This window comes from Numida meleagris, chromosome 2, assembly GCF_002078875.1.
Source record: "Numida meleagris isolate 19003 breed g44 Domestic line chromosome 2, NumMel1.0, whole genome shotgun sequence".
Classification (NCBI taxonomy): Eukaryota; Metazoa; Chordata; class Aves; order Galliformes; family Numididae; genus Numida; species Numida meleagris.
In genome coordinates this window covers 78996151-79021058 of record NC_034410.1, presented here as the reverse complement: position 1 = coordinate 79021058, position 24908 = coordinate 78996151, and the positions used below count along the sequence as shown (strand labels likewise).

General features: G+C 37.6%; 1 protein-coding gene across 3 annotated transcripts in view; it reads left to right on the top strand.

Annotated features, from left to right (window-relative positions):
* DDC (dopa decarboxylase) overlaps positions 1-24908 on the top strand; it is a 72910-nt gene that overhangs the window by 37036 nt on the left and 10966 nt on the right. For all 3 annotated transcript variants that reach the window (XM_021385791.1, XM_021385789.1, XM_021385790.1), the window contains 7 exons: positions 1267-1410; positions 7408-7474; positions 9479-9573; positions 11327-11394; positions 17314-17390; positions 21401-21420; positions 22140-22238. In XM_021385791.1, coding sequence (XP_021241466.1) covers positions 1267-1410; positions 7408-7474; positions 9479-9573; positions 11327-11394; positions 17314-17390; positions 21401-21420; positions 22140-22238 — 570 coding nt within the window. The remainder of the gene's footprint in view (positions 1-1266; positions 1411-7407; positions 7475-9478; positions 9574-11326; positions 11395-17313; positions 17391-21400; positions 21421-22139; positions 22239-24908) is intronic.

Here is a 24908-nt window from a genome sequence, read left to right as displayed (position 1 = left end):
AATTGTTTATAAAACACCTCTTTCTGTTGAATACTTAAATGAAGAAAGGAATTGCTATGGTAAACACACCGTGTTTTCCTCCAAAGGCAGACTCTGTCTAGGCTTCCAGGTTTTGTCAAGCTGGAGCCTAATTAGTTTACCAAAGTACTTTAACAAGAGGTGCTGTTGAGGCACAAGTTAATAGTAAATCTACCTTTAAAATGTGTCATTCCATGGATAGGCAAAGTTGAAAGGCAGAAGCTTTGTTTCATCTGGTGTTGTTCAGCCTGTGTTTTGGCTTAATCTTCTCCACGCTTATATGCTAATTTACAACAGAATTGTTAAGTGCTCTTGTAGGCGCTAGCAAGACTCAACATGGATAGCATGGAGATTATGAGTGAGAACAGTCAGGGTATGAAAAGGTGAGAAACGCTTTTCTTTCAAATAATTGATGATAAATATTAGAAAGGTGAAAGGTAAAGTTTGTTGGTTTGTTTTGTTTATGTATGCCTTACCTATGCATTTTGTGGCTAACAGCACCTTTTACTATTAATAGAATTATTATTATGCTTTTTACTTTTAAAGATTTCTAAGTGGTGTCGTTGTCTTTTCTGAGATGTGCTTTATGTTCTTAGAAAAATGTTATTTTCAGGGAATCCAAATAAAATGGGTTATAAATACAATAAATTATCAGGAATAATCCTTAATTACCTAGCAAAATAAATGAATGAATGAACCACAATTTATTCAGTAGTTAATTAAAACAAAATGATTGTGTAAGAAAATATCTTAATCTATAGCTGACTATGTTGTATATATTTTTTTATGGTTCAGCAAAGCTGTATACCAAAATGTTCTCTTGACCAACTAAATTAGTATCAGGCAGGATGATTATCTGCATAGTTTTTGGTTGATCTGCAGCCAAATTCTGAAGCTTTTAATCAATTCTACCTAATTGAAAACATGCTAATTAAAGATCTCACTAGCGATAATTGAGTTCTTGTCTGCATGAGACCATGGCAATAGCTTTAAGAATACTTCAGGGCTTTTAGCAGTGTCTTTTGTGTGTGTGCATGTGAGAGTACATGTGTATGTATATGTGTTCTCATTTGTCTGTGTGTCTATCTGAAAGGAGAGTCTTTATAGTAACTATTAGATACCAGCAACAGTCCCAGAATCTCAAATGTTGCTTTACTTGAAAGAAATGATCCTATTTTTCACATTAAAATAAACTTCTTAAATTCTAATAAAAAATGTCTGTCTTAAAACTTGCCTATTTCCTTGCAGGCTCATTCATCCGTGGAAAGGGCTGCACTGATCAGTGGTGTGAAGATGAAAAGTGTTCCGTCAGATGATACATTTGCTGTTTGTGGTTCAGCCCTAAAGAAATTACTGGATGAAGACAAAGCTTCTGGTCTTATCCCATTCTTTGTGAGTACTGGATTTTAAGTCGTCAGTGGATTTATTCTCATCAGTTATTTTTGAGAGGAGTAGATTATCTTATTCCTAAGAGAGGGATGGATAGGCATACTGGTTTGAATATTCTGATAATTTCCATGAATGTTCTTCACACACATGAACTTTGCTAGAGACATTTCAAGTATTTATGTGTGCAGAAAAAATAACTGTAACTTGAGGCATTCTTGAAGTTTAAGAAGCATTAATTTGCAAGAGAAGCAACACATTTGAGCAGCTGGTTGCACTTCTGAGCAAAAAGAAGATGAAGTTATACTAGACGGTTGAATAAGTGCAGGTGAATTTTCTAGTTGCATTTGTCTAATCCTGTGATGTTATCGTCTCCTAACACTTGAGTTCCAAACTGCCTCTTATTCAAAGGTATATCTTTATTTTTCAGGGTCTAACTCACACGTAAAACGAACTATCTTGAAATGACAGCATCCCAAACTTAATTTAAACAAACAAACAATTTTTCCATCGTCATTACTTCAGCAAAGAAAGGAATCATGGTTAGGCACCCCAAATACCAACAAGACAGTTGTTTGTGAGGATCTCTAAGAAGTGAGCTATAGCAAATCTGGCTGTGGCAGTTTCAGGTGTCATCTTTTCTTCTCACTTGTCCACTTTTGTTTTCAGAGATTCTCGTTCTCACAGCAGTCCAGCAAAAGCAAATGTGTTTATATCTCAGTACCTAAAGCTTACAATCCCCCAGGTTTTGACACAGATAAAATTCTAAAGTTTGATTCTTCTCTGACAAGCACTTGATTAAAAAGAATATTTATTTATTTTTCAGATCAACTCCTGTCAGTTCAGAACGCAATCTCATCATTTCAAGTTAAAACAACGTTTTACCTTTTTTTTTTTTTTGTGGAATAAGTAACCTCTGCTTTTGTTTTGTTCATCATCAACAAAATGTTTTGCTCATTTCCAAGCATTATACCCTTATAAAACTTGATATAGACCATGATCTGCATGGATTTATAAAGGGATGCAATATGTTAGCAAGAATATATTTTCTATTGACCTTCTGTTAAATAAAAACCAGGGCTTAAAGACTATCTCTTAGAAACTGAGAACTCTAGAAATGGATTTTTAAGGAGAATAAAAAATGTCACTTTTTTTTTTTTCAGAAAAGTCATGTCTGACAACAGTTCTTCTTTTCTCTCATGTGGTAACATTTTGAAAAGTGCTAATGTGACAGATTTCTTTGAACTGTTTTCAGAAAAAAATAGCAGATTAAGCTTACTTGCAGACATAGATAAGTGCCAAATGGGATGAAGTAGCTTGTATTTCAGCAAGCCTTTTGCAATTGTAATCTTTCTACTGTTGTTATTAACCTTTAGTGTCTGGTTTTATGTATTATGGGGATGAACAGAGTGAAAAATGTTTTTCATATATGCTAGGGTGTCAAGAATTGGCAAGTCATTGGGAAAACCAAACACAGCCCATCAGCTGCTTTCCTATATAATAAGAGTATGATGGAGAAACAAAGCATCTATAAGGTCAGCTACATGGACTTGTGTGAGCTGCTCCTGTTGAAGTGGAGATGTGCCATAAGGTTTCATTTATGTTATATTGTAACAGGTCGTAATATCTGATGCGAAGTCCTACTTTTTTATCTTACTATGAATTTTATATAATTCCAAGTATAGCGCTACATCACATTTCCATGTGCTAACAACAAATTTAATGCTTTCTCCTCATCTTTTGTCCATTTACAAAAAATGCAGCGTGCCCCTCATGAATATTCATTCCTTATTAATATTCCTGTGTGTAGCAAGAGGAAATCAAAAATTCTATTTTATGCATTCAGCAACACCTTTACAAAGGGTGATTTAACTGTTGTTTATTTCTTCCTCTGTTTGCTTAGCTGTGCAAGAGGTTTTCAAAGGCAGTGCAAGCTCAGCCTGCGTTAATATGGCCTGTGCCAGGTCTTCCATTTATTTGTATACATAAAACATGTCAGCTTAGATTAAACTAGATCTCATTATCCTTGTGGCTGGCCTCTTAACTCAAAAGGTGTGTTAATTCTCTGTCATGCTGAGCAGCAGTCCATGTGCTGTATTAATGCTCCCTTTTCTGCCTTGCAGATTTCAAAAGCCTTTCCATTTCTTTTGTTCTTGAGTAATTTGGTGCTATTTTATTTAGTTCTGGTGACAAAGTAATACACATTGCCAAGGAAACACCTTATCCCACTTTATTCCTTGTCTCCCCATATTCACTGATCCTTCACTAAGGAGAGCGATTCAACATCAAAGCAAAAAGTTTAACAGAAGAAATTCTGCCTGAAGACACTTCCAACAGCAAAGATCTTTCCTAATGAAGAGATCTTGGTGGCATCCAAGCCGATGCAGTCAGCAGAAAAAAAGTTTTTCTTGCGGATTAAAAAGAAAATGCAAGCAAATGCTCTTGCATTCACTGAACAAATGAGAAGTCGTTATATTGAAGTTTCTTGTAGAAGTGAGAGGAGAATCAGGGGTGCATTTCCTTGATGTGAAAGAGGTTCTGTCATTACAGCAACCTGCTAAGGACAAGTTTGTTTTCCACATACATAAGATTTGGTAATCAAGTTTTATTTTGGGCGAGACATTTAAAAAGAGCCTTTGAATTCCTATCTTTTAGCATTTGTAATGTGTATGCTGCTTTGTTCAGTGTAAGCTGTTGCCAAACAGTGGACTCAGAATGCTGCTTTTGTTTCCTTTTAAAAAAACATTATTTCAGACTTGTGTTAATTTATCTCTTTCAAAATACTTGTGAAGAAATTGAAGTACAGACATATTTTGATACAGCAAAGCAAACAGACTGTGAAATGCACCTAACTGCATCAGGTAGGGGGGAACTGAAGTTGTCATGATTTACCAAGGAGCAATATCCAAGTATGTCTGATACTCAGCCCTGCATTTGGCCACCAGTGAAGGGGGAGCTGTAAGTCCTAAAATCCTGTGTTGAAGTACTGTTCATTTCATTAATTGTGAACGTTAACTAAAGGTTAAGCACATGCTTAAATACTATTCTCCTTTAGAACCTGTGCTCCCAGTTTGAGATAGGTCTTAAATTGGATGAATGTTGACAGAGATGCCTAAATGTGGAGACCAGTGAGTCACGCACTGCTAAATTCAGAGGTAGGGTGCACTGCTTTAGAGCCTCCTTTACTTGAAGTGTGTGATAGTCTGTGGGCTTTATGCTGTCATAAATCAGTACAGATATATCGCAACTGGTGTATATATCGTACAGTATATTTCAGCAAGCTCATCCAGTATCATGCTCCTGTAGTGGGACGTTTTTCCTGCTGAACAAAAGCCCAGCACAAAATCTCTCAGATTCTACTGAAATGACTCTTCTGAATGATGATATCTGCAGGATACTGAGAAAGATACTTTCTCAGTATCTGCAGGATACTGAGAAAGGCTGTTTCTGTCCAGACACATTCAGGAAGCAACAAATCAGTTGGGCTGAAAGAGAGGCCATCTTTTTAGTAGGTGTTAGCGCTAAGATCTTAACTGCAGATTTCCATTTGGAGGAAATATTCTCGAGACACTGATACCCAGGGCAATGTTTCTTAACCCACAGTACGTGAATAATTACCGTTTTATTAGATATTGAATGGTGGTTTAGTAAAATATTGCCGTTTTCTTCCAGCCACAGGCATTCTCATGAGCGCAAGCTGGCAAAGAGCTGAGTAGGAGAAAATAAGAATAACAGAAGAACATTGGAATTTCTGCCTCATTTTAGTGAATTCCAAATGGAAAGCTTTGTGGTGAAAGTATGCAAAATGTGTCCATATCTTTTTAAGAGGCTGTCAGAGGTCTTCAAGTCGAGAAGATTAAGAATCGTTGCTCTCAGGCATCATAACGATTCATGTATTATCCCCAACATAGCTCTTGATTTCAGGAAGGTAATACGTGAAATGACTGATTCGAGCATTTTAGCTGCTTTGCATTTGCAGCTGGGTCTGAGTCAAATCTGAAGTGCACAACCTGAGATGGAGAAGGCCTTCAGGCTATACTGAGCCATCAGTCCCATTTAAGTGATGCAGCCTGTCCCCCGCCCCCTGCACAAATGTGATTTTCCTGGTATTGTACAGGTTACAAATTGAGTTAGATTTGTTGGTTAGCACCGAGGCAGGGTAATGAGAGCCATGGCAAGAGCAGGTGCTGTCATTTTAAGTGGTTTCTAAGAATTAAAACAAGTAGCTTTGAGGCTTAGGCACCTACAGAGAGGACAACAAAATTATTTTAGTAACTGAGGTATCCTTTACAGAATAAGCCGTTATTTAAACAATTTAAGCATATGTTTGAACTCGTATAATCTCTCATTGAAGCAACATACTCCTTACAGTGATTAGAGGGAGAATCCTTTAGCTATAGTACAACACTAATAACATCTGTCTCTAAGTTTCTCTTGTGAAATTGCTGTGCTTATTTTAATTGCTGAACTGACCAGCAATTCACTTTAATCTTATCAGAAAGTCCACTGCCTGTTATTATAAAATATATGGATAAGAGCAGAGCTAAGTCCGTGGTGCACTCTTTATCTTGGTATTTTCATTGGAAAAGTCTCCTGCTCCTCCTGAACCCAAAGTCCCCGTCTGTCTACGCGTTACGGAGCTGCGAGACAAGAATGCACTGTGTGGAGTTTTAATGTATAATTGTATGTATATTTTTCTAAGAATGTTTGTTTTCTGAATGGTGTAGTGGATGGACAAGCATCATGTAGGTGTTCCTTACGCTTCTAACAGGTTTTCTCATGAGTTCATGAGGGGACCTGCGTATGCACACAACAGAAAAACTCTGCAAAACATGGCTAGATGTAGATGTACAGGGAAAAACAGGGGAAACAATATGGTGCATTGACAGCTTTGGCAGAAACAAATAAACAAAAAACAGCCAAAAAAAAAACAAAGTACAAAAATAATAACAGTAACAAAATTCTGGTTGTGAAGTATTTATATTCATCTGGCTGGGCTATGGTTTGCATGTGACCTTGGGTGAACGATCTAATTACTTTGTACTTCAGTACTCTAACTATAAAACAGCATAATTTACTTGCCTATATAAACTGTAAAGTGTATTTTATCATATAATAATCCCATACAAGGAAAAACTGACTCCCAGCCTTTACTGGTAGTTACACAAAGACTAGATGTTTAAAACATAAGAGTAGCAATAAAAAAATAAAATAATGTCAGTTTATATGTGCTTGGAAGTTGTTTTCTGGGTTATAGTTCTGGATATTCCCAGTAAATTACCGTAGCTGATTTTCAGCTAATTATATTCTTTTACTACTCTGATACTTTCTTCAGTATTTATGTTGCCACTGCTTTTGGTCTGGCAGCAGGAGAGGTTAAGTGAGAAATTAACAGAATTTTAGGATGAATCTAGGAGAAAATCTTTATCTGGGGATAAATTTTGCAAACTTGATAGTGAACATAAGCTACTAGAGAACAGGTCCCAGGCTGCAGAGCCTTAGAGCATAAATCAGTTACAAATATCTGTTACAGAGCTGCGACTCTTTAATTCAAGCAGTAACTTCTAATTTTCCATTCTGTCAACAGGAACTCCAGCACCTTCAAGTTCAAAGATCTCCAGTATAGCATTAATTGCAAATCATTTTGACGATAATTTCATATGTGGGACTGGAATCAGGCCACATGATAAACCTGTGGAAAATACAGAAAATTTATATTAATATAATACTGTGACTGACCCATCAGGCAACTTTTCAAGGACACTTGATTTTATGCTTTTGTCTCCATAAGAAGCACAGGGGAGCTTTGAGAAAAAAACTAGATTCCCAAAAGCTATACTGATGGATGTGTATTGGTTAAAATCAAATAATTTTATCCTGTAACATCTGTTCTTTCTCTTTACTGTTCCCTTTGCAGACAGTTCTTCTGACTTCATAATTTTCTTTGCTGCAACACTTAACAATTTTTTGCCTCTCTTTCTTTTTTTTCTTTTGGCTCTGCAGTTTTGTGCAACACTTGGAACCACACCTTGCTGCTCCTTTGACAAACTGTTAGAACTGGGTCCTATTTGTAAGTCTTTATCTGCTGCTACTTTCTAAAATTGCAGATATGGGTTTAATGACTATGCTGAGTCATTTCCAGGGTATTGTGCAGTGTCAGTGCCTGAATTCAGTAAAGCTACCTACAGATGAGACTTTAAGTTACAGTTTTCTTTCTAGTATTAGATCAAACAGTCTCAAACCGTTAAAGAGGACTGAGGATGTTGCCTCAAGGTTTTTGAAGGAGCATTTTGGAATGCTTTCAATGAAAACACACTGCATTTCAGTTTGTAACGTTTTTTCTTCAGGCCTTTCTACCTGTCAAGAGAGTCTAGAGCAATAGGGAAGATCACAGAAAAGCTGGCCTCCAAGTCTCCTCTGCACCCAAGTTTGCTTCTGTTTGCTTCTAAAGACTACAAAAGGCAGGGAAATTATGCACCAAAAATCCACATGTATTCTTAGGCCTTCCTTTCTTTTACGCTATTTCCTTCTTGCAAGAAGACTGGACAAGTACCAGGGTGATGAATACAGTGGATGAGTCATGGACTCTTCCTTAGTTTTTCTGTGTTATGATCTACTGAGATCAGAATGGTCTGGGTTGGAAGGGACCTTAAAGACCATCCAGTTCCAACTCCCATGCTGTGAGCAGGGACGCCTTCCACCAGCTCAGGCTGCCCAGGGCCCCATCCAACCTGGCCTTGAATGCCTCCAGGCACGGGGCACCACAGCTTCTCTGGGCAGCCTGTGCCCGTGCCTCACTGCCTGCTGAGTGAAGAATTTCCTCCTAACATCTGACCTAAATCTCCCTCCTTTTCGTTTAAAACTATTCCCCTGTGTCCTATCACTATCCATACATTTAAAAAGTCATTCTCCCTTTTCCTTATAGGCTCCCTTTAAGTACTGAGAGGCTGCAAGGAAATCTCTCTTGGGCCTTCTCTTCTTAAGGCTGAACAGGCCCAGCTCGCTCAATGTCTCTTTATAGGAGAGGTGTTCTAGCCGTCTGACCATATTAATGGCCCTGCTGGACCTGCTCCAACAGCTCCATGTATTTCTTGCACTTGGGTCCAAGATCTGGATGTAGTACTCCCTCAGAAGGGCAGAGTAGAGGGGGATGCTGATGATCACTTCCCTTGCCCTGCTGGCCACCTCTCTTTTGATGATGAAAAGAATAATATTTTATTAACATTTTCCAGACATTGTGTAAGAAGAAAACGTAGTTTGCAAGAACGCAAATTCCTGCATGACTTTGGTGCCCCATTGCAGATCTGAATGTCTATACTTTTGTATGTACAAATATGCATTAAAATTAGTTGGTGACCAGTGTTAAGATTTTATGTGGGCTTCAGTCATCAGTTCATGGACAAGCATGTTTGCAATGTGAATTAATACAGAGGATTCATAGCAGAGTGTGATAATGTAATTGCAGAGAGTACATGAGCTGCTCAAATGCTGAAGTATTTCTGCAGTGAGTAATCAAAACTGGTCCTGTTTTAACCTTTTTCTGCTTGCACTTGAATAAGCGTATCAGTCCTCAAAATAAGTAGTTCATTTCACATGATTGAAAAGCCTGTATATGCACATACCAATATGTGAAAAAAACTGTTTAGAACTATGTGTGTTTGTTTGTAACTTATGAGTTAAAAGTGGGAAGCGTGGCTAGAACTCTAGCCCCTCTTGGTAACGTAGATAGCGTTATTACCATATAAATGAATAACTACATCTCTAGATACATATTTTTAAGTATATTTTAGTGGTTCTTTCATTAAAATTGTTTAATATTTTATGTTGCTTAATAGTAATAAGAAGAACCTAAATATACAGGGACTCTGTTGCTCTAGAAGAACTGGAGAGGAAAAATAACATTTTATGTATACATCTTAATGTAGTAATGGAAACCCAAATGGTAGCAATGTTTCATGTCTTAATTTTAAATTGGGAAAACACTAACATCAAAAAAAATCTCTCAAGAACTTGGTTTCATGCTTTTTTAATCTTCTGTTCAATTTATTTTCCATTCAATTCTTATTTTTTTTAGGTAATAAGGAAAATATCTGGATGCACATTGATGCAGCCTATGCTGGGAGTGCATTCATCTGTCCTGAATTCAGGCATCTTTTAAATGGAGTGGAGGTGAAGTGTTTTTTGAGCCACCTGTTAAAACCTTCTCTTCTGTAGAATCTTTCTGTTTCTTTTACATCCAACATTAATGGCTTTTCTAGAATCTCTAAGTATTCTACACTTCAACTTACACTACAAATCCCTATGTATTATATTACCTTACTTGTGTTTATGTAACTTTTACTGGTTTATTCTGGAAGTATGCAAATTACTACAGTATGTGAAAGTCACTGAAGAATGGTAAATAGTAGTTAACCAGATACCCTCAAAAAGGCATATCTGTAACATCCTAATTCTACATTACAAAAAAGTTCAACAAAGTAATGTGCTCATTATACCTGATTTTTTTGCTTGCATCCTGAAAGTCATGTAGGATACAGCAAGTAGCTGTATCTCAAAAAGAGAGGGTTTAATAACCAAGAGAGCTAAGTGAAATATTCCCCCCTCAGTGCTTGTGTTCCTTCTTCCCCCCCCCCCCGGCCTTGCTGAGCTACTTGGCATTCAGTTGCTTAGATAAGGATACTTAATTTCCTGCTGCTCCCCTCAGACAGTCAGATAAGTCCTTGTCTTCCATGTTAGTGGAGAAAATATTGCTGTTTGGTGAAGGCAGAAGTTTAAACACAGCACAGATAGGTAGTGACTAATAAAGAAGAGGAGGGAACCCCTCCCCCCAGCAAATAAAGCATTTCTTTCTGTCTCTTTTTTATCAGCAAATGAAGCTTGTTGTAATTTCCTGTGGGGGTATATATTTTAACTTATTGTTATTGGTTCCTGAAGGAAATGAAACAGCATCCCTGGTCTGGTCCTGCATTTGCCATAAAAGTAAATATTTAACAACCACGAATAGCTTTCTTGCCTTGCGCGATGCAGGGAGATAGATCAGTAGACAGAAAGATAGATAATCTCTTATAAATTGTTAATTGCTTACAAGTGACAAGGAAGGTTCCGAGAAGCAAATGAGAATGAACAGTGCTACATGGCGTAGTCAGACCCTGGTGCTTCCAGGGCCCCATCTCTCCTTATATTTGCCTGATTGCCTCTGCCTTTCTTAACACACGGCCTACAGAAGAAACCTTTTCCACACGATGTCATTCTCACCTTTCTGAGTTTCCTCTGATGCTGTGTCAAGTAAAACTGGCCTTTTTCATGATTTATACAATGTATTGTGAATGCCTGTTTGCTGTGTAGGCTTTTCTTTCAGCTTTAGAAGAAAAGATGATTTCCACTAGAAGAAAATACCTTGGCCCTAAAAAATAAGTAATTTCCTGTAATTTCATTGTTAAACATGATTCACAGATTCTGAACAAAAGATACCATTTGTCTCCCTACATGAATTTTGTGTTTATATGTTAAATATTCTTGGAAATAGAAAGCTCAGTGAATCATTTTGGAAATTTGATATGAACCACAGCAGCTATTGCTGACTGTGTTTATGTTCATTATATGAGAAATTGTTTAGTTTATACTGAAATATATACTTCTGCATACCATATGTATCTGAAAGGTGTAATTGTTAGCAAACACTCAAAATTTTGATGATAACAGTAGTTTAACTGCACAATAAACCTCAATTCAATTCCCAAAATCAAATGAAGATCTAATTGCAATAGTTAATAAGCAAGGTGATAGCAGTATGAATGTTGCCTATAAGGCCCCTTTCAGAAATGCAGTCATAGTTAAGATGTACTCAGACAATTTGATTAAGTTATATCATTGGCACCTTTTCTCTTTCATAATTCTTTTTTATTTATTTATCTGTTCTCAGTTTGCAGATTCATTTAACTTCAATCCCCACAAATGGCTCCTAGTGAATTTTGACTGCTCTGCTATGTGGTAAGTATTATAGAAAAAGGAAATATTATGAGAGACAAAAGCCGCATGTTAAATTAATCCACCTTTCTAGCCGTAGTCATTTATTTACATTTCTGTATTGAAATGAGCTCTGGATAGCTTTAACTCTTGGAATTTACAACATTCTCTATTTCATATAATCCAATTTTATAACAAGTACAATTTAAAAGAGGAGTGAGCTCTACATTGTGCTGTAGAGATGGAGAAATCCCAAATAGTTGGCAGATTCATACTTGCTCTATTTTGCAACCATTTAACACATGGATGCCCAACCTTTTGTCCTGCTTGGACTGCATTGAATGAAGAAGAACTGTTTTGGGCTGCATATAATGTATAATATATCCAAAGTATGTAAGTAACAAAACTTTATTATATTTTTAAAAAAACATTTTAAAAAAAGGAATAAAACCTAAAACTAGATGGATATGTGACCTCGTTTCGTGAAACTAAACGCATCAGACTGGTTCAGTGGCAATGGCTACAATTCTCAATGAGCTCTCAAGGTGCTCGTCAGAGATTTTTGATTTAATTTTACTCCTCCTGTGCTTCATCCTTGAAAGTAGTTGTTCACCAATGTGCGTACTGCCAAAAAGCATTGACATGAATAAGGTGTGGTTGTGAAGTGAGGGGTATTTTTCTCTGAGAAGAGAGGGCTTATACAAGTCTAGTAAAGAGATACGATCATTTTTTTCTTTGAGGTGAATGTCTGATTGCAAGTCTATACATTCCATTTCTTCTGCAGTGAATGTTAACTTATTAAACTATTATACGAAATAACACAAGCCCAAGTTTAGTAATTAAATAAGAAAACTTATATGTCTGCTTAAAAACAAAAAATATATTTTCAGAGGCACACACATGTGTAGGTAGGTTGAAATAACATTACTGACCATCACTGTATTTTACTTTCCAAGCAGAACAAGCGCATGTAATGTATGACATTACATTGACTCAACTATGTCAGTGGGCCTGCGAGGTGGAGTTACCACTGCACTGCGCCCTCCTGTCCACAGCGTTCTGTTGTCACCTGCAGAGTTTGTGCTCAAGATATGTGCAGTCGACTCACGATAAATATCATTAAAATTCAAAAAATAATGTTAGAACTTTACAATCTTGTGGGTCTGTCTTACCAGCCGACCATGGCCACAAGTGTCTCACAGACTGTGGGTTAGACATGCCTGATTTAAAACGTAAATCAAAAAACTCTCTTTAAGGATGTTAATACAATGAACAGCATGTTAAACAGATCTTTATCTTCTTTTCCATAAAGTTTCTTTATGTTTGAGTCTTGATTCTTTCAAAAACCTCTCTAAGAATGGTTGTGATTTAGCTGATGAAAAGCAGTTAATTTCAAAAAGGAGTATTTATGCAATTTGGTACTGATTTTTCAATTTCCCCAGATGACAGCAGAGATTACATTTTGATATGAAAGGATGCCAGTGTAGAAACCTGTACATATACTTTGAAACAAAGCAAATTAATCACAGCAGTAATAATAACATCCCATAATAGATGATCCTATTGCCTCCCAAACTGAAATTTCTAGAACCTAATGTATGCCAGCGTCACGACTAATGATACTTATTATCAAAACAGCAAATCAGTAAATGCAGACTATTTATCAAGATAAATTAAAACATCACTTTCAGTTATAATTGAAGAAGCTTTTTGCAGAACTGAAACAAGAAGGGAAAACTGAAAACTTTAGGACATCATCCAGAAAAAAAAGTCACCCTTTCTTGGAAGAAAAGAATAAGTGTGTGACAGTGGTTATTCAGTTGCTTTTGGTTAATCCTTGGCTCTTTTGAAATCCTTAATGAAGTTGACTTTTGCACAAGAATGTGTATTATTCAGCTAATACGGTACATTTTTGAATGTAAGATTGTTCCTGACATAAACTATTCAAATATTCCAAGCCTATTTTTTTTTTCTTATATTAAATGGCTTAGATTCAACTCATTTGTTAGTAATGGCAGGAATTAACCAAGGCTCCAGTTTATAAGTCCCTCATAACTAGCTGTCTCTTAATACGAAAATAGGGAGAAGATGGAACCCGTTTGCCTATTTCTCCCATCTTTTTCCCATTCTTTGAAGACATTGGTAGCAAAGTAGCCACTCTCAGAAATGATAAAATTCACCATCATTCTCTTTAATGCTCGCAGAACAATTAGGAGCCAGAGTCTTGTCCCTACCATTTAAAATTCTCATTAATTTTGCTTTCATCTATACCCCTGTGAAGCAATGTTAGCACTTTTTACCTAGCTTTCCAGGAAAACAAGATACATACAAACATACTTATGTTCCCATTTCAGGAGATTGTAGCTTTTTCCTAACAAATCTTAGACTTCAGATGTAAGGGAGTGTACTTTTGAAGTGCTTTTCTCCATTTTGTTTCCTGCTTTTTTTTTTTTTTGGTAAATCGTCACATAAAATGCATATTTTCATAGGTATGAAGATTCCATTTCAAGGAATCTTAAGAGGCCTTGCAAAATGTCTCCTTACTGAAAGCTGCACAGCTATAGCCTAATTTCATCAAGGCATTTATATATTAGTGTTATTTGCTTGATATGGGATGAAGTATATAATTAAAGTTCTTTGTCTTAGAATCATAGAATCATAGAATTAGCTAGGTTGGAAAAGACCTACGAGATCATCCAGTCCAACCATCCACCTACCACCAATAACCCCACTAAACCATGTCTCTCAACACAACATCTAAATGTTTCTTGAACACCTCCAGGGATGGTGACTCAACCACCTCCCTGGGCAGCCCATTCCAGTGCCTGACCACTCTTTCAGAAAAGTAGAATTTCCTAACATCCAGCCTAAATCTCCCCTGGCGCAACTTGAGGCCATTCCCCATCGTCTTGTCACCAGTTACAAGAGAGAAGAGGCTGACCCCCAGCTCACTACAACCTCCCTTCAGGTAGTTATAGAGAGCAATAAGGTCCCCCCTGAGCCTCCTCTTCTCCAGACTGAACAATCCCAGCTCTCTCAGCCGCTCCTCATAAGGCCTGTGCTCCAGACCCCTCGCTGGCTTCATCGCCCTCCTCTGAACACGCTCCAGGGCCTCAATGTCTTTTTTGCAGTGAGGGGCCCAAAACTGGACACAGTACTCGAGGTGGGGCCTCACCAGTGCTGAGTACAGAGGGACAATGACTTCCCTACTCCTACTGGCAACACTATTTCTGATACAAGCCAGGATGCCATTGATCTTCTTGGCCACCTGGGCAGTCTTGAAGTCGTATACATCACCAAAAGAAGACCAACTATTTCTGAGGCCTATGCCCAAAATACACCTCTCTTATCAGCCTGTAATGCTGACAGAAAAGATGAAAACTCATTTTGAATGCAGTAATAAGGGATGAAGGAGCCTGGTAAGAAGAAATAAATGTGATAGCTACATAGTCCTTTTAGGATCCGTGGGAAATATTAACCTTGACTTTGTAATAATACAGAAAGAGTTCAATAAACAACATGTCAAAGTCAAACTGAATTCCATTGAAGGTTTCTAATTCACCCAGCCTTACTGAGTGATTTCAGCACTTTCTCCAATGAACACATTTCTTTGCCTTGCATGTTGATTAAGAAAATCCAGCCACTCAATCTGTAATGTAATTATTTAACTACTCGGTGCAATATGAAGCACTGATGCCATCTGGGATTTGGAGGTAATTTCATTATCAATCTTTTGCAAAATATTCTGAAACTTCTTGATATACAGAAAAAAGACCAGGTCCTAAAGGAAAAAAAAAAAAAAAGGAAATTAATATAATGACTCTTAGAGGGGCATATTTTCTGTTTTTATATATTGAGGTCTTTTAAAAAACTCTGCTTTGAAACAAACAGGCAGTTTTGTCTGACCTGTCCAACTGGTGCTCTGGAATATTATAAAAGAAAAAATGTCTTCTTTCAGAGAGAGTAAAAGTAATCCCCTTACAAAAGTCTTTTTAATTTTGCTTTTTTATTGCTCTTTTCAGGGTTTAAGTGTTAACTTTTGTTTGGAAAGGTTTTTTTGTGTTTAAAGGAAGGTGCTAATAGGAAATGTTCTTCTGTAAGTGGAAGCAAAATTTTCTTGTTGGCTTGTGATATGAAGCCATCTCTCTTTTTTTTCTATCAAAATTGTAACCATCATTGAAATATACAGAATAGAGTGAGACTGCTAAAAGCTTCCAATATGCAATCCAAATAGTTTCCTTTTCACAGATTTTCACTGCTTTATTCACCACATTCACTGTGTATTACATATTATGAGTACTTAATATGTGAATTTTATGCCACTCAAGCTAGATCTTAACAGTCTATTGCCATCACATCAAACCTTTAAAAGATCAAGTTTATGAAGGAAATTTTTGAAGTATATTTTCAGGATCCTTCAGTCAGTCTTGCGTATTTGCAATAAGTAAAGAATACCACTTCTCTCTGTTACCAGACCACACAAGCACTTACTGCAAAGAAGTTTAAACACAAAGGGTGAAATCTAGACAGGGTGTATAGAGGCGCGGTTCAACTGATTCATACACATTTATGTCCAAGCTTTGGATTTATTTTAGTAATCCTGTTAGATAGTTTTTTATGGTTGCCAGATTATGACCTGCAAAGTCTCAACTGGAACAGCTGGCATCTTTTAAAAATGCAGGAACATCACAAAGATTACTAATGCCGCTTTAATAGCAATCCATACATCAATCCACACTTGATAGGGAGGTTAGTATCTTCTAACTGAACAGATATTCCTGCATAATTGTTTCCTGTTCTATTGTTTTGCACAGCATATTACAGGAGAAGGACTGAATCACAATACAGCTAATGATATTGTTTATAAATTGGGTTAGTTGCCTATGGAATGAGCTACACAAATATATCAAAGTAATCAAACATATGAAATAAATAGAATACAGCAATTTAGAGGTTGTTTGCAATATTTAACCTAATTGAAATTGCTTTCAGACGGTAATTTACTTCTTTTATATCTACATATGTATAATTAAGAGTATTCTGAATGTGTTCTACTGTTTTTTTAATGTGCATAAAGTTATGTATCTTCAGCTAGATACTTTCCATACCTGAAGTTAGGGTAATCTTAGTACCTTCCTTACCGTTAAAGTGAGAGGTAGGCTTTGAGTGAATAAAATGTTTTATCTGTGTAGTTTTACGTGCAATTTTACATGGAAAAAAAACAAAACCAAAAAAACATAAAAAAGGATACAGAAAAAAATGATAAAAGATTAAGACTTTTGCTGTTTAAAGTACCCTCACATTGAAATAATTATTGCTTACTTTGTGAAATATTTATGGGCCTAATGGAATTACGTAGTGGTTTTTCCTTTTCTGATTTCTAGTTCTTTCTTTTTCTGCCTGTCTTTGTAGAGGTGAGTCAGTCTTATACATAGAGTGCTTCCCACTGGTGAAATTGAGTTTATTTTCTCTCTGAGGTGGCTACACCATGCCAGTGCCTGCAGCATGGGGAGACAGTGGCCAGCATCCTCAGAGCCCCAGCGCTGCTCCGCATGATGTCTGGGAAGCGACAACTCTTCCCACACTGCTTTGTACTGCAGTAATTTGCAGGCAACTTCTGTTGACTGCAAACATGAACATTGCTTTAACTAGTCTCACATTCTGGTGTGATTGTCTATCACCATAAAAAGATCCTCTGCGTCTGTTTCTTATCTGTTTTTAAACATGCAGTTATGCAGTCATGCTGCCTGTTCCTGCTGAGCCTTACACTTACTGCTTCTAAGTACAGTACTGATATTGCTGTGAAAAAGCACTGAAAATGGCACAGGCTGTGCTCAGGAAATATGCCAGTTTAAGCACATTTAGTTTTCCTTTGCTTCTGGAAATCTAATGCTTTAAATGTTAGTTCTTATATTTCTCATTGTTTATCTTTCTTTCATACAGGGTGAAAAAAAGATCAGATTTAATTGGCGCTTTTAAATTAGAACCTCTTTACCTGCAGCATCACCACCAGGAGTCTGGTAATTTTATTATTAAATATGATTATCATTATTTTATTTACACACTGATATTCACCATTAAAAATGGTTTAAGATGACATCTGAAATTCTTAAAACTAGCTAAGTTGTTTAGGAGCCTATTTCCATATTCAAAATGCCTTAGGAAGTGAAGCTTCTTGAAGTGCAAATGTGTCTAGTGAGATTTTAGTAGAAAGAACAGTTGAGGGAAAGCTATTTCATGAGACATTGTGTTAATCATTTTTTATTAGGATTTCCCCCCACTCCACATTTACTGCTGACTCTTTTTCCTAGCTATGGATTCAAGTTCTGATTCAAATTTTCAAATACCCGTGTCAGGAGCAAACATTCCCTGAAACTGCAGAGAAACGATGAGCTGTGTTTGGTATCTGTGCTCTGTTTTCAGTGATTGCTATCTGAGACACTGTCATGTTGCACTCGTGTTCTTAGATTGATTGTAGCAAAGGAGGTAAGTGCAGGTTATTGGTCTTGTACAGAATGCTCACAAAAGCTCCTCCTGAAGTGCTCACAAAGAACGTATAGATCTTAGCCCCTGCACAAAGCTCCTTAATGGATTAGTGTTGCTCCTTGCACATACCTAGCAGCCGCAAAAGTGGCATTTGCCATCCTGAAGGCTGGTTGTGCACATTCAGTTGGTAAGCGATTAATTGTGATGGTCACAGCAGTTTAGTGTCAATAAGTGATTGACAAGTTCCTTTGTAATGACAAAATTACAGAATGGCAGGTGTTGGAAGGCACCTCTGGAGATCATCGAGTCTAACCCCCTGCTAAAGCAGGTTCCCTACAGTGGGTCGCACAGGAAGGCATCCAGGCAGGTTTTGAGTGTCTCTAGAGAAGGAGACTCCACAGCCTCTCTGGATGGCTTCTTTCAGTGCTCTGTCAACCTTCAGAGTAAACTTCCTCAACAAGGTGCATCACCTCAAGGGGCCTGTGCATGTTCTTTTCATTTATTGTATCTCATATTTTTCCTGGAGTTGGTGGTGCTGATCTATGCTCAGAAGTGTATTCTGAGTACAGTTCTCTCTGTTACAGCATTTAAATTAGAGTCATGGAATCATAGAATATCCTGAGTTGGAAGGGACCCACAAGTATTATCGAGTCCAGCTCCTGCCCCACAGAGGACCACCCAAAAATCAGACTATATGTCTGAGAGCATTGTCCGGATGATTCATGAACTCTTGTCAGGTGGGGGCCGTGACCACTGCCCTGGAGAGCCTGTTCTGGAGTCCGACCACCCTTTTGATGAAGAATCTTTTCCTGATACCCAACCTGACCCTCCCCTGACGCAGTTCCATGCCGTTCCTTCAGGTCTTGTTGCTGCCACCAGAGAGAAGAGATCAGCTCTGCCCCTCCGCTCCACCTTGTGGGGAGCTGTAGGCTGCCATGAGGCCTCCCCAGTTAATTAATACTGTCTAGAATTCCACTTTTTGCAAAAAAAACCAACAAAACCAAACACTAGGTATAATTGATTCTTGTGCCTTGATTCTGAGCTGTCAGGCTTCTGTATTTTATGCCTTTTTCAACATTTTATTTTTCTACGTTTCCAAGCAATGCAATTATGGAACAGAGCAATAAACAGGAAAATGTAATAACTCTGAAGCTGAGGTTTACACACCAACGGCTAGAATTATTAAGAAAAAAAATGTACTTTTTTTTTACCTTTTAAAGTGAAAAGTGCTAATTATTGCAACTATGCTTGTCACTAGCTTTTAATTAGTGAACATGAAAAATGTTTCTTTTGAGGAAAGAAAAGCTGAAGTTAATTAAAGTGAAAATACATATTTTTGAAAATTGACAACGCTAATGCAAGAATCTTAGGGCTTCCCCAGGTTAAATAACACCAAAGGAAAATGAAACGTTTCTTAGTTGGCCTGAAAACTTTGTCTCCCAGGTGGATAAAAAGTCATCTAATCTTTGCGTTGCCTTCCCTAGCCATGTTAGTATTTAATTAGATCTGAACATAAAGATTCCAAGTAGATCAGCTGATTATTAGCAGTCAAGCGACACTAATATTTTCTCTGCTCTATTCCCATTTGCTGACAGTTTTCCAAAGATCTGGACAGCTTTCCAAATGCAAACACGTCTAGTTGAACTGTTAAATCCACCCCACACACATGCCTTCAATCAAAATGGCCAGAGTTGCTAAGGTGCAAGGCTGTTGCAGTCACTGTTGATCCCTGTGTGATTAATGGGATGTCAGTGCTCCTAGAAATAAGATTTGTCTAACGGAGGATCTTATTTTCTGAGTATGTCTCAGGTTTGAGAATTCCCATCGTGGCCTATAAGGCAAATGAAGTAGCATTTTTGAATTCACTCATCTCTCACTCAAGAATTTAAATGAGCGGAAAAATATATCTATCTGTGAGCAATTAGTCTTAATAACCATATGGCAATTATGTGTGCCCCCAAGAGGAAAGTCTTTATTTTGTCATTAATTATCATTTCATGTGATTTGCGTCATCCCACCAGAGAGATTGTACTAGCTTGCCTGGGAGCCCAGGATATAGGTCAAATCCTAATGGCAGTGTAAGAAGAATGAGCTCCATACTCTATTGTAAATGCTGCATGTGCTCCCACAATGCAATTCCTCCTGGTTAAATACAGATGTAAGGCTAAGGCTTGTAATCAAAGACTAATTGTTGACTGCATTCTGCTTCACAGCTTGTGAAAGGCGTTGTTGTGGATCATTAGACATAGCCCCTTGCAGCAGCGTAGGATTATTTATCTGTCACCAGTTGCTTTACTTTCTTTGCTACCAGCCTTGCAGCTATCAAATAAAAATGGCTGTGACAATGCAGAGCACGAATGTTATCAGATTACCCCTTTACTTTGCTGAGACAACTGTGTTAATTCTCTGAAGTCCAGAAACTGATTAATGATTGTTACTTTTTTTTTTTTTCCCCCTTTTGGAAGATAACATAGGAACGTGTTAAACAACCAAATGGCTATGTGCTTCGGGGAGGAAGGATCATGTGTTTTGGCTGCACGCATGTGAGAATGTTGGCAAGGGAGCTTGTAATACAGGAAATTGAATTGAATCTTTTTTTTTTTTTTTTGAAGAGTCCCAGGAAATTGGAAGGCTGGGAATTACACAAATGACTTAGAGAGGTCAATTCATAAGCCACAGTTCTATTTAGTACCTGATGGGTCATAATTCCAGGAGCAATTAGACAGCACTTTTCCATGGAGTTTAAGTATATAGTTTCCTGTGAAGTTTACACCCCACTGTTGAAAAATAAAGCAGAACAAAAAAGCTAAGCAGATGCTTCCACGTCTTCCTAAAGAAGTGCTTTAAGATTTTAGGTTAATTTAATTTTTGTCACTGGCTTACTGCAAGTAATCCAGCTTTACTGTGAAATCAGCCTAGTTTCCTGATTGAAAGCAAAGGTGGAGGCACCTTGACTCTGTGTGGTCATATAAAAGACATCAAATAGTGCCTTCTGCTGGCCTCCTTGAACTGCTTTGAGGCTTGGTCAAACTATGTTTGCATAAGGTTTTTTTCAATACATCAAATAAAAAGCCATAAACATGCAGAATATTGTTCTCCAAACAGGAAGAGAGTCAAATTCCTGAGTCGCATTTTCCAGTCACTTATTAGACGTGCTGAAGAATGAGCAACAAATGCATGAATGGGCATAAAAGGTAGTTAGGAATGCAGTACTTTGAAGAGCATCGGTTTGGGGGTTCTACAGAACAAAATTAATAGAAGCTGCTCTATCTGCTCTGAGATTCCTTACAAGAGGAAAATAAACATAGTACTGAGTCTGTGATCACTATGGGATCTGAAGTATAACAAAAAGGAGCAATAATTTGGGAGTGGTATATTCTGACTAGCCAAGGAATGAGGCGTATTGCCTGTTGATGCTGGTGATGCTTGTTAGTAGAAAACATCCAGGATAGCTAAAAAAGCAGCATGTTCAATAGTACTAGAATGACTGTAGGTTTTGGCTGTTTTGATGAAGCAATGCAAACATTTTTTCTTTAACTTCCAGGTCTTGTAACAGATTACCGGGTAAGTACAACATCAATATATTCACTAATATTACTGCTTGTATACACTGATGTGTCCAGGGATTTTATTTTCCATTGCTTTCCCAAGCTTCAAAACCTTGCCTTTCTTTTCAGGATGGATTCAGCTTGCTAAATTTTTTAACATTACTCAAGCTGAAACTTTAGAATCTCTTTTGGGGAAAAAAGAAAAAAGCAAACAAAAAAAGATACTGTTTAAAGGCAGAATGTGTCTTGCGTATGTAATATTTCAAGGTTTAATCAGTAGAAAGAAATTGCCTAAAGATTATATTTTTTAAAATAGCGGTAATACCTTTTTTTAAATGCACTTTTTAACCTTGACAATAGAAGATCTTTTGTTTTGAAGTAGAAAACCGGCCAGTCATACTAGATGCTAGGCCCACAGCTGCAAACAAGCTAATACTTATTGTTCTGAAGCCTTTGAGAAAAATTCAGAATGCAGAAAGACAACTGGATTTGCCTCGTGACCCTTTCATTCTGCCAACAACTTTATTTTCTACTTCTCATTTGAGAAATTTGAGTATTAAACAATCATAGTAGGGCACTAGCCAAAAATGGCCATTTCTGTTATTATTGGGCCCACCTCTAGCTATGGCCTCTAGTAGCTGAAACGGGTTGCACTTAGAAGTCATTGCAGCATGTACAACTTCTGCAGTGTTTCTGCAAGGCTGACTTCTGTGGATGCCTCCTTCTTGCCCGCAGCACTGGCAGATCCCCCTGGGGAGGAGGTTCCGCTCCCTGAAGCTCTGGTTTGTGCTGAGGATGTATGGCGTCACGGGACTGCAGGAACACATCCGCAAGGTAACCACACTGTCTCTTCTTGGGTAGTCTGCATGGGATGGAAGGGAAAATGAACTTTGTCCCTGTCTGTTTTCTATTACTTCTGTACACATCGGAAAGCTCAGCCGACAACTTTGAGAGAGTTCGGGTCAGTAGGACTACTGCTTGTTTGCCCCAATTCTTTATGATGGCAGGATCAAAATTGTCATCCGTTTTGTATTAATCTTTAGAGAATACAAGTGTTGGATACAGTGCAGGACCATAGGTCCCTCTCAAATTAAGCCAGAGTACATTAATGTTTTCTGGGGGAGAAAAACATGAAATAGTCCTTATCTCTTTGTTATGAATGGGCATGCATTGACTGCATGTTTAGATTATGATTAAGGTCACTGGGCTGCATTTATGATGCAGTAACTTAGAGGGCATGTCTGCCTATCCTTGAATTGATAATTTCTGCTGGTTCTGCTTCCTGTTTAAAATGCACTTTTAAAAAAAACAACAACAAAACCCATGATGTGTACCATTTACAGTTTGTTAACATTGCTGTGAATAAGTACTAAGATTATTCTTGATTTAGACCTGGCACCAGTCTAAATCATATACATACTTCTGTGGCAGTAAAATCAAATTCAAGCGTGCTTTTCCTTTTTATGAAGTTTAGGGAAACTTCTAGTGAGTTGAGCTCCACGACTTGGCTCTAAATATTTACAAAAATATCCATTAGCTGAGAATCTGGTCTCGTATACCAAACTCTTTGCAGACACACATTCCTTTCTGTTGTGGTACTAAACAGATTAAGGCCTAAGAAAGGCTTCTCTTGCCATTGTAAAACACCTACATGAAAAAATCTCTTCCAATTTGGGAAGCTTCTGGGTTGGAGGGTGTCCTCTTCACTTCTCATTTTTATTACACTATATTTTTCAACAGGCTCAACAGTGACTTTAGTTATATTTTTATTCTTAATAAGGCTGTCAGAAGCAAATTTTGACAACAGTAGAAGCCTGATGTTCTGTTGTCCTCGTGGCAACCTGATACATACCTTCCAATGAAAAGCTGATGTATAGTTTGTTACTGCTTTACTAGACTGCCACTACAGTTCCTAGTGCTTTGCTCTCTCAGGTTAGATTTTTGGAGACTGCAATTATTTCAGCATGATGCCAAGTTTTTAAGTAGGGCTAAATCTCCCCCTGGGAAAACAGAGGATTGGAAGCCCCATGTTAATTGCATGGCCTTGATCAGACAGATTTCCACAATTTAATATTCACGTTCAACAAGACGCTTTGCAGTTCTGTTGTTCCCTGTCTTCCTGGCTGCCCAGACAAAAAGTGCTTGTCTTCCCATAATCGTAGCTGTTTTTATATTTTCTATGACAACACAGTTCAGGAAGAAAAAACAAATCAATCCTTTCTTAAAGATACTGACTCCAGAGTTGGAAGCGTCATGCGATCCCTTATTTGTGAAGATCATTCAGAACACTGGATTTCCAAGGCCTCGCTGAACTGAGTGTGTGCTTAATATTTCTTTGTGGATGAAAGTGTTCCCCAGTATACAGAGGAAAAAAAAAAAAAAACAACCTTTTTTTTTCAACTTTGGAAAAATATTAAGGGTAACTAAGTGCAGAATTAGAGCCACTTGTATACATCTGTCAAACGGGAACCATTAAGTCGATTTCTCCTTACCACCCCCCTTGATGAGTGCTAATTAAATTCAGTGCATTTCAAAGCAGCTTTAAAAAAAAACAAACAACAAACACAGTCATTTCTACCTCCAGCAGTTCATAGCTGAACTTACATTTCAAGAAGGAATTGCATTTCTTTGCTTCCCGCTTTAGTAGAATCTAAGTAAAACATGACTTGCAAGTTTGCAGACGTGTTGGTAAAGTTTTATCAGTAGTTGCAAAATAACAATTATGAACGTGTTTCTTATCTTACCCATTTTTCTCTCTTCTCTGGAATTGTCCTGGGTTCCAGATATATTTTGATAACTTTTGATCATGTAGTAATGGGAACAACGTGATGCTGGTTTATATTTTCTAATCTACGGACAAGTTTTTAGACAAAAAGTAAATTGGAATTTAACTAGATTTGTTCAATTCACTTTAACATTGCTTATCCCAGTGGTTGGCCTTGAAAAGATGCTTTCATTTAAACACACCATTAGTATCTTGCAAGTGACAGTTTTTATGTTTCCACCGCTGGCAAAGGCAATCTTTGAAGAGAATAGCTCCTACTGTATCTTGTGTACTTGTGTTTTAAAGGAAACCCTGTAGTAGCCAGAATTATTTCTAAAGCTGTATTTATAACAGCAGGTCATAGAGAGGACATAGCTAGCATAAGATCTAGGTTGCCATGGCAGAAGCTAGTACTGCAACCTTCAGGTGGAGAATAGAGTCGAGCTAGGGAGTGGGAAGTTCTCTCTTTCTGATGTGCCTCAAGGAACAGGCCGTGCAGATAGAATCAGGCAGAAAAGCAGTTTTTAAACAGTTCCTTGGGCTGATTTGTGGGGAAGGGGATGAATGTTTGGGATGTACCACTCACTTGTGCAGCATGTAGTTCTCATACATCATCATTACTGCGTGTAGGCCACGTTATGCCTGTTCACTCCCGACAGCTGCAGCTAGGGCATGTCTGTTCAGGTGCATGACTGGGCCCTGTTAAGAGATTGGGACCAAGGGTTTCACATCCTTTCTGA